At 43.6% G+C, this 9,377-nt stretch overlaps 1 protein-coding gene across 1 annotated transcript; it reads left to right on the forward strand.

Annotated features, from left to right (window-relative positions):
* Window positions 1-100: 100 nt before the first annotated feature.
* Window positions 101-5,483, forward strand: RAB19 (RAB19, member RAS oncogene family). Its single transcript, XM_041487494.1, has 3 exons — window positions 101-296; window positions 1,139-1,322; window positions 3,384-5,483. Exons 1-3 carry the CDS (start codon window positions 102-104, stop codon window positions 3,647-3,649), a joined length of 645 nt encoding a protein of 214 aa, XP_041343428.1. The 5' UTR covers window position 101; the 3' UTR covers window positions 3,650-5,483.
* The last annotated feature ends 3,894 nt before the right edge of the window (window positions 5,484-9,377 follow it).

Raw genomic sequence — 9,377 nt, forward strand, 5'->3', positions numbered from 1 at the left:
AGGGCAGCGCCGGCAGGTGAGCGCCTGGGACTGGGCTCCTTCCTCGGGCCTGCGGCTCCTCCTCCTCCCCCGCCTGGCCGCAGGCCCACCCGGCAGCCGCGATGCCGTTCCCCAGCTCCGGCGCGGATGATGCCTTCGACTACCTCTTCAAGATCATCCTGATCGGCGACTCCAACGTGGGGAAGACGTGCGTGGTGCACCGCTTCAAGACAGGGCAGTTCAACGAGAAGCAGCAGAACACCATCGGCGTCGACTTCACTGTGCGCTCGATGGACGTCGACGGCAAGAAAGTAAAGGTCGGTGGCGGGAGCGAGCCCGAGCCTCCTGACGAGCAGCACCTTGGCCGTGCCGTCCTTCCCGTGCAGGTGCCAGGAAGCGGCGGGACGCACGGCACCTCCTGCTCGGCCCTGCCGAAGGCAGTGGAGAAAGCTGGCTGCCTTTCTAACCAGGGGTGTTTCCTAGTGGAGCTTTCTCTCAGGAAGATGTCCTGGGGAAGCAGTCACCCTAATTTGGGTACATACTTGCTCTCATGACTTCCCTGCATCTCGTGGAGGAGAGGGCTTGTGCTTTGCCTGCAGGGAGTTCTTTGGAAGACGGCTATAGTTTGGAGATGTGTCTTCCCTCCAGAGATGTGGGGGTTTGAGCTGGTACATCAAGGAGGGAAAACGACCAAAGTTTGCAAAGGCTCCACTTTAATGTGTGCTTAATTTGAGGGAAGAAGACTTCCAAGACAAACACCAGAAGAAATTGTCACCTAGAACTTCCCTCTGTGTGCAGATGAAAGTTAGGATGCCTGGCTTTTATATATAGATTTGCCCAGCCCTGTATTAGGGTTCTTTACTCTTCTTAAAAGGCTGTAATGTTCTATATCTTTTGCTACAGTTGTTGAAAATGGGTTTTTTGGCCTCTTTGCAAAGCTGGGTTTACGCTTGGAGCTTTCTCTTTGGTCTGTGTAGATTGACTCTACATGCTTGTAAATGGCTTTTCGGATCTAGGGAAGGCAAAGACACACTGGTGTAGTAGAGTGAGCTGGGACAGGTCTGGCTGCCTTCTGGACAAAGGGCTTCAAATACTGAGGGCAAGCACCTAGGAAAATGGTGTTCACTGGTCTTTACAACTTCTGTCCTTTCTCTTACAGATGCAAGTGTGGGACACAGCCGGTCAAGAGCGCTTCCGGACAATAACCCAGTCTTATTACAGGAGTGCCCATGGGGCCATCCTTGCCTATGACCTTACTAGGAGGTCCACATTTGAATCCATTCCTCACTGGATTCATGAAATTGAAAAGTATGGTGCTGCAAACTTGGTCATGATGTTAATTGGTAGGATTTTTGTTTTAAATATTGTGTTATGTAGATTTTAATAAGTATATAAAATCTCCCTCGTTTCCTACCACTACTTGAAGCATCTATACACTATGCATTAAGGAAGAATTCAGTTCTAATTAAAATAGATCACCAAGTGTGTCAATTCAAGCTGAAAAGCTTAAAAAAATGAGAAAAATCATAGCCTGGTCCTGACAGGACCGAACCCATTGCAGACAGCAAAACGCTTTTTCAGTTGGTCTTTTCGTGTTGGAATAACACAACAAGCTTTGCTGCCAGGCTGGAGGCAGGGACCACCTTGTTGAGGTTAGAACTGCAGCAAGCCTGACCCTGTACTCCTGCTACACAGGAATGTAGCAGCTCAATAATTCAAGGTGAAGGGGGATGCACAGACTCCTGGTTCTCATCTTTCCTCTCTGCTCTCTTGATATGCATGCGCATTGCTCTGTAATGGGATTCCGAGCAGGTAAGACAATAGATGGGGAGATGGCTTTTGCAGAGTGTGGAGTAGCCTGGCTTGCATTCCCCTAGCGCTCAGGAAACTGCCTCTTTGAGGAAAGCAGTGGCTGGGAATTGCCAGGAATGGAACTGGTAGGAAGACGCAGTTCCTTTCCCTTGGGTTTCATGGTTATTATTGCTCTTCCTTCCCCCAGGGAAGAAGCTGCAAATGAGAACACTGGTGTGGTGAAACGCCGGAGCCTTTCTTGCCTTTATTTCCATTGGCGTGGCTGAGCCTGTTGCAGTGTGCTGAGAGCAGCTCAGCAGCCGGGGCTGGGGCAGCAATGAGCCCCAGGCAGGGCCCCTGAGCTGCTGCCTCTGCTCCCAGCACCCTCCGTGCCTGTGCTGCGGAGATTTCTCCTGTCCTTCCTCTGGAAGAAGCAAACTGTAAATTCTCTAATGCAGCGCTTGGAACTGGGGATAGGGGAGGTGTAAATCCCTGCATTTTGGCTGGTTTTTTCTAACTTCTGTCATGAATCTAAGGAAAGAGACTTATCTGTGTGTGGTGGAGGGGATGGTGGTTGTTGGGTTTTTTTTAGAGAGAAAAGTTCTGGAATTACTAAAAAATTAAGCCTTTTTTAAGGATCCAGCTTGTTGCTTTCTTCCAAAGCTGATGGTGTTTGCTTTACTTACATTGGCAGAAATCATTGTACATTTAATTATGCTTAGTCATGTTATACACCTTTCTAGCAGGAGGTTAAGGTTAGGAAACCTAACTTTCCTATCTGGAACTGAAGGAGGAAAAGGCAGGTGGGTTCCTCTTAAGAAGGCAAATAACCCTCAAGCTGGGGTAGTTTTTTTGGCTGGGTTTTTTTTGGGTTTTGTTTTTTGTGGTTTGTTTTGTTGTTTGTTTGTTGGGTTTTTTTGTGGGGTAGGTTCGTTTTGTTTGGTTTTGTTGTTTTTTTTTTTTCTTTTAGAAATACTTAAAGGGACTTTATGGGAGGGTAGTTAGTTTATATATATTCAAGATATTAATTTGATGAAAGGTTGTCTTGAAACTATAAATGTAGACTTCAGCCAGCTACTAGAACTGATTAATCCACAGGTGCTGCAACTGCTTAAATATACAAAGATATTTTATCTTAGGTGTTTAATGATAGATTCTGACTAAAGAGCCACAAGTAAAAGTTTAATCTATACATGCAAAAAGAAGTATATATTTTAGGCATTAAGGTAGCTGATCTGAATTCTTACCTTTCTTTTTACATCACCCCAAAAGATTTAGAAAAAAAAAATTCAACTTAAAGGCTACTTAACATTTAAAACCACTAGGGAACATGACCAACAGTTACTTCAAAATAATCTTTTACCTACAGTAAGTAATCAGATGAGCACAGGTTTTTAGCTTTTTCTTGGATTTCATCTCTTGCTATCATATGATTTGCTGCAGTTTTAAATCACAGTCTATATTTTTGGCTCTGATGTTCTCACATGTTCTATCCAGTAACTCTTACTGCTAACATAAATCTATTGTTTAACAAAACTGAATTCCTGCATCTCATTTAAAAACAAATTTTTGATGGACTAAGTGGCTGAAGGATCTCTTTGCCTTCTTTTAAGGGAACAAATCGGATTCGCTGGACAAACGCCAGGTGCTGTTTGAAGATGCCTGCACCCTTGCAGAGAAGCACGGGCTCTTAGCTGTGCTGGAAACATCAGCAAAAGAAGCTCAAAACATAGAAGAGGTGTTTACATTAATGGCTAAGGAGCTGATAGCCCGAAATACCTTACAGCTTCATGGGGAGAACCCTCCAAACAGCTTCAGTCTTGACTCCAGGCCAGTGATTGCCAGTCCAAGTGTGGAGAAGACCCAGTGCTCCTGTTGAAGACTTCAGAGAGAACTTGGAAACCACCATACTTCTGAGGCTGTTTGATTCAGTTTTGTTCAGTAGATGAAAGTGTTTTATGTGGCCTCAAGCCATCTCTCTTGATATTCCTACCTTGCAGTTTGGCTTGTGAGTATTTTCAGAGATCATTGTTGTTGGTAGCATAGGTTGCTTTGAACATAGCAATGTGAACTTCTGAGATGAGAGGACTCAGGAAGCTGCCAGGCCTTGCCCTAACCAAAGAGAACTATAAAAGTTATTGCCTTTAATTATTTCCTTACATGTCTTTCTGGCTGTGTCAGAAGATAAATTTGCACCAGAGTTCTGCACTGACCCTTCTAAGCTGTGTTGCTGGTTTTCAGCACTTTCCTCTCTGGCAGTAGCTGTAAAATCTGACACATGCTTGGACAGCACTAACCCACTCTGCCTAAACTTTCATTTAGGAGCTCTCCTGAGGTCAGGCAGGTAGCCACCCATGCCAAGGAGCTTAATAACATTTGTGAAAGAGTAGAGGATTTCACATCCTTACCAGACAAACCTGGAGACAACTCAAGGGTGGTGTAGCAGGCAGAATGATACACTTCTTCCTAGGGTGAGAAAAGTTGCCTTTCACTTTGCTTTGTAATAGTCAGGATTGTTTCCAGTACCATTCTCCATCTTGCTACATGCTTTGCTGGGAGCAGCAAAGCTTCAAGTGAAAGGACCTTTTTTTCATTCCTCCCTGCTAACTTCATCTTGCTTTTGATGTGCTGATTTTAACCAAAAGCCTTCTGCAGCTTGTGTGATGGGCCAATGGCAGCTTGAGAGTATCCCTGTAGATGTTCAAGGGAGTGTGAAGGATGGATGCAAGCTCCTGTAAAACTCAGCAAGGGGTGAGATGGTTTAAATTAGGTAAAAAGTTAAAAATTTACATTGTGTTAGAGTGGTAAGGCATGGCATGGTAAGGTAATGGCATGGGGTGCATCAGACAGCTGCCCTAGGCGAGTATATCTGCTGCTGCTGTGGAGACTGAACATGGTGGTAGCAATGGAATGTTTTGGATTGTTCTTCCCAATTGCAAGCTCTGCTACTTGGGGCTCACTTTTCTGTATACCTGAACTGAATGAAGGGTTTGGGCTGGGGCTTTTTTGGTGAGGGTTTTGAGGTTGTTTATTTTCCTGTTGCTTGCAAGTTTTCTTCCCAGTAGATGGAAACAGGGAAGGAGGAGGAGGAAAGAAGTATCAGAGGAAGTTTTTTTTGACTGCAGTCCACATGTACCAAAGTGTATCACTTCATTACTGTTTAGCTATGAACTGCAACTCCAACTCTGTAATGATAAAACACAGTTTGTGTTACATGCAAAGCAGCCTTGGGAAGGCTAGGGTGTTGCCAGCTTACCCAGTGGCTGGCTGCCACTGTTTCCTAAGTCATTGAAGAATAGGGAAAAACATGTAGCAAGTATTGTTGGAAAATCTTGTCTTAGAAGCACAAAAAAAAAATAAAGGAGAATGAATAATTAAGTAATAGTATTGGAAATATTTATAATGTTCTTAATGCTTCCTCTGGCCAGGTTCTTTGCTATTACATGCAAAGAGCAGGGGTTAATTCAGCTCTTTGTAAGCTGAGGGAGGAACCTTCCATGCTAGCCTCTTGCTATAGCCTGCTGTGGAGAAAGCTTCATCTTCAGGCATCCTCCTTCTCATGTTTGCTTTTTAAATCTTTATTCCTTCTTCATTTTTACTAGCCTAGTAGTTGCATTTTGGTTTGCACATTCAAGCAAATACCATAGCCTTTCACAATTATGAGCCAGCTTCCTGGTTGTAGAATTTTTACTTTTTTTTTTTTTTTTTTTTTTTTTTTTAGTATCTTCCAGAAGACTACAATAGAAAAAGTATTGCTTTCATCTCCATTTGCAATCTTTCATTGGTCAAAAATTAGAGGAAGGATGGTACCAGCAGAGTGCTAACTTTGCATGGTTCATTGGGTTTACCATCATAATTTGCCACTACTGTGCAGGCTGTTGTGATCCTGAGTGCCCAGCACTGCCAGGTTTCAGGGTTCTTGCTGTTCTCTGCCTGCACACGTGGAGCTACTGGCAAAGCAAGACCTTCTTGGCAGAAAGCTGTGCAACACAGGATCAGGAAGAACAGGCTTGTGACTGTTCCCTTTCCTTTAACAGGTCTAACAGCCTTCCTACACCTCCAAGAAACTTAGTCTTAGACACTTACCCATTGTGCAGCTAAACCAGGAACGTGACCTCTTTTGGTTGGTTCTGTTTGGTGTTTTCCACGAGGCCTTTGGGCAGTTACACTGAGTGGTTTCCACAGAGCTACTTTTCCAGCTGTCCTCCTGTGAGTGAAGAGCAGCACTTGCTAACAAGGTTCTTTGGAGTACATTGGTAACGCTGTTACTTATGAGGTAATACAGGAAGCTATGAACTTTTAAAAAATCCCCTTAAAATTTAAAAAAAATCCTCATTATTCTAGACTGTGAGAACCACTAGATTAAAATACATGCTCAGCATAATCTCTGTGGTTCTGCTTTTCCCCATCAGAGAGCAGATGGAAACACCCAGCTATGACAAGGCAAAGTAGCGCTAACTCCTATGGAGCCTTTTGTTAGTGGTTTGTTCCCCAGCATCATATGCAAATTCCTAGTGCATCGTGACAGCATCATTAATGCATTTGTACAAAGGGTTATAAGGTTGTTGACAATGCTGTTTTAAAAACTACTACTGCCCCACAGGTTTCAGTTCCAAGAGCTGCACATTCAGCTTGAAGATGAGCTCATTTGTTAAGTTCTTATCTACTGGGAAAAAGTATTTGAATCTTTGCTGTGGCACGTTACTTGCATTGGTGTCACAGCCAGACCAGATGAGAAGAAGCATTACCTATTGGTGAAATAGGGTAATAAAAAGAATTAGAAATATTTTAAAATGTTCCAAACTGACACCTCCCAGAAGCTGACTAGTTAAAAGCCATCACAACCCAGCAGCCCAGTGATGTGGAAGACACACAGCACTGCCTGGGTGGTCCAGCTTTGCTTTATATGCAGGAGACAGGCTCTCAGTTACAAGAACTGAGGTTCTTATCTAATCATTCCAGTTAATGTTTAAGTATAGTTGGAAGGGAGACAGTTTTCAGATGCTGAACAGAGGTGGAGCACTCTATCCTGGAGCCTTCTTTCAGGAAGAAGATGCATGCCTGTGATTTTGGACAAGGAACTGGAAGTGAAGCTCCCCCCAACCAGGTGAGTGCTCCAACAGCAGTGCTGTTACAGGTGCCCCTTCCCCAACAGGCATTTTCCTGCCTCTCAGCTCCCAGAACCCACTTTGCCTGCAGGTATGTGTGAGGGGCCCAAGCAGTCATTGCTCAGCAAACTGGCTCCTGAAATAATTTTCAACTCTCAAGCAACTGTGTTAAGAACTAGAACTACAGCAACAGGCAATGCTGGGATATCACACTCTTTTGAGAATAGTTCTAGACAGGCCAAGAGCCCCTTTGTCCTAAGAGTACTTCACCTTGAAATAGGAATTCCGTTTCAAATTGACAGGGCTTTTAAAAATCTTTTAAAGCACTTTTTTAATTCTGCTGTTGTAAATCAACCTTCATACAGCCGCCTGCACAGCTTCTGTGGATGCATTCACATCAAGCTGTTGTCAAGCACATTTATAATCCTGCATTTCCTTGCTACTGCTGTGTCCATGGACATCACTGCTTATAGTTTTCACTGCTAAGTCTGTCTAGTTTTGCTAACCTGAAGTGAGGCTCACCACAACTACAGTTTAATGCCCTTCTAATGCTAGCAATTAAATTGACTTTGTAGTTACTTGATCCCTGCAGCACAGTTCTGCATTGTATCTCAGTCCTAATGGATTACATGTAAATTCCCTCATTTTAAATTGCTGCAGCATGAATAATTTTACCTACCTAAGTTTTGTTCCCCATAGCTCATGGTACCCTCTAAATACAAATCTCCTCTGTACCTGCAGTAGTAGGAAAGTTACTGTGTATTTCATTAAATGAACCAGGTATTTCTTCAAAGATTACAATCCACCTTGGGCCATGAAGGCCAGCTGTGCTACCACCATTTGATCTAAAGCAGCCCAAGTTGTAAAAAGTGCTCTTACCTTGTATGAGCACATTCAGAGCAGGGAGAACAGGTAGCACACTTATTCTGCACTTTCCACAAGAGGCAAAGGTTTGTATCAAACGACATGTATGTATTCTGGCCTAGGGAGTAAAGCCAAGGCACCTTAAGTGACAGCATCCATCTTTTAGTGAAGATTTTTGATTGAAAAATTGTGAAATTAAGATTCTGCTGGTGGAAATGTATGGAGACTTTATACCCTTTCTAACTTGATACTACTCTCATTGGCCTTTTCAGTTTCTGTACCTTAAGTATTTCCTTGAAAAGAATGTAGCACAGCCGAAGTTGTCACCCTCCATCTTCTTACATTATAAGCTTAATTATATTGAATTTATTCCTGTTCTCACAGAGGGAGAACATAGCAGCCTACTAACATACTTATTTCAGAGACCCTACTATTTTCAGCTGTCCCAGTCTGAGGTTGGTGGGGGTGGGAATCACAATGCTCCAGCCAGCTTAGAAACAAGGCTCACACAGCACAGTTCGGATGGGAAGCGGCACCCAGCAGCGCTGGCCTGGGGACAAATACAGGCAGTTCCTGAACCTGCACACCAGGAACCACAGCACAGTTCAGAGCAAAAGGAGCCATTTCATGCTGCCCATGAACACATGAGTGGCTGTGCAGCTCCACCCACCAGCCTACACCAAAGCACATCACTCACCTGGGCATTCTCAGCCTCCTCTGTAATGTGTACAGGAGGAAGCTTTAGAAGCACCAGCAGCCACCACTGTGCCACATGTACACCCAGGCAGGGAGTAAAGCACACCACTCCTGATCCCTTATGAAAGCAAGCTCACACGTGTGCTCTGGCTGGTAAGTTCATTGCCTTTTTCCATCTTATCAGAACACAACTTTGTTACAAACTCACATTTGAATGAAGCATTCCAATAGGATATAACAACTTATGTTCACCATGTAGGGCAGGGAGGCTTTAACTTTTTTCTGTTTTCTCCCTTTCATCAGTTTAAAGTGTCATTTGCTCAAATTACATTCCTTTCCTCCCTCTGCTACTTGGCCCCTGGGGAAAAAAAAAACAAACTGAACAAACCAAAAATGGCTTTACTCTGTTTACTTCAACTTTTTTTAAATCACATCCCCAGCATCTTAATATGCTTCTAGCAGTTTACTTCCAACTTTGTGTATTTCTGCAGAAAACTGCTTCCGTCTGAACACAAGCATGTGGAGCCTCAGGAAGTGGCCTGTAGCAGTGCTTGGACTTGCTGCCCAAACAGCATGATGATAGGAAACTATGGATAAGAGTATGTCCTGCAGCTGGCTTTGTCCAGTGCAAGTAAAATTAACACAACAGTGGAGGACTGACTTCTGAAAAAGCAAGACACGTCAGCTCTTACTAATGACCCCAGATATTCCTTCATCAGCTGTCTCAGTTGTCCGTTTGGAGTATGTCTCCTGCATTACAGGCTCTTTGCTGGAAAGGCTCTAACAATGCTGGAATTCTGTATTAAGCATAACACAGTTTTGCAGGAGTTAAGAGTAAGTGACATAAATGCCTTTGTATTTACAGAAACACACACAAATATAATAAAGTCAAAAACCAGAACCTTCGAACTTAAAAGAACAGACTGACTTCTTGTTTAA

Source organism: Pyrgilauda ruficollis, unplaced genomic scaffold (assembly GCF_017590135.1).
Source record: "Pyrgilauda ruficollis isolate IOZ18807 unplaced genomic scaffold, ASM1759013v1 scaffold80, whole genome shotgun sequence".
In the NCBI taxonomy this organism is placed as follows: Eukaryota; Metazoa; Chordata; class Aves; order Passeriformes; family Passeridae; genus Pyrgilauda; species Pyrgilauda ruficollis.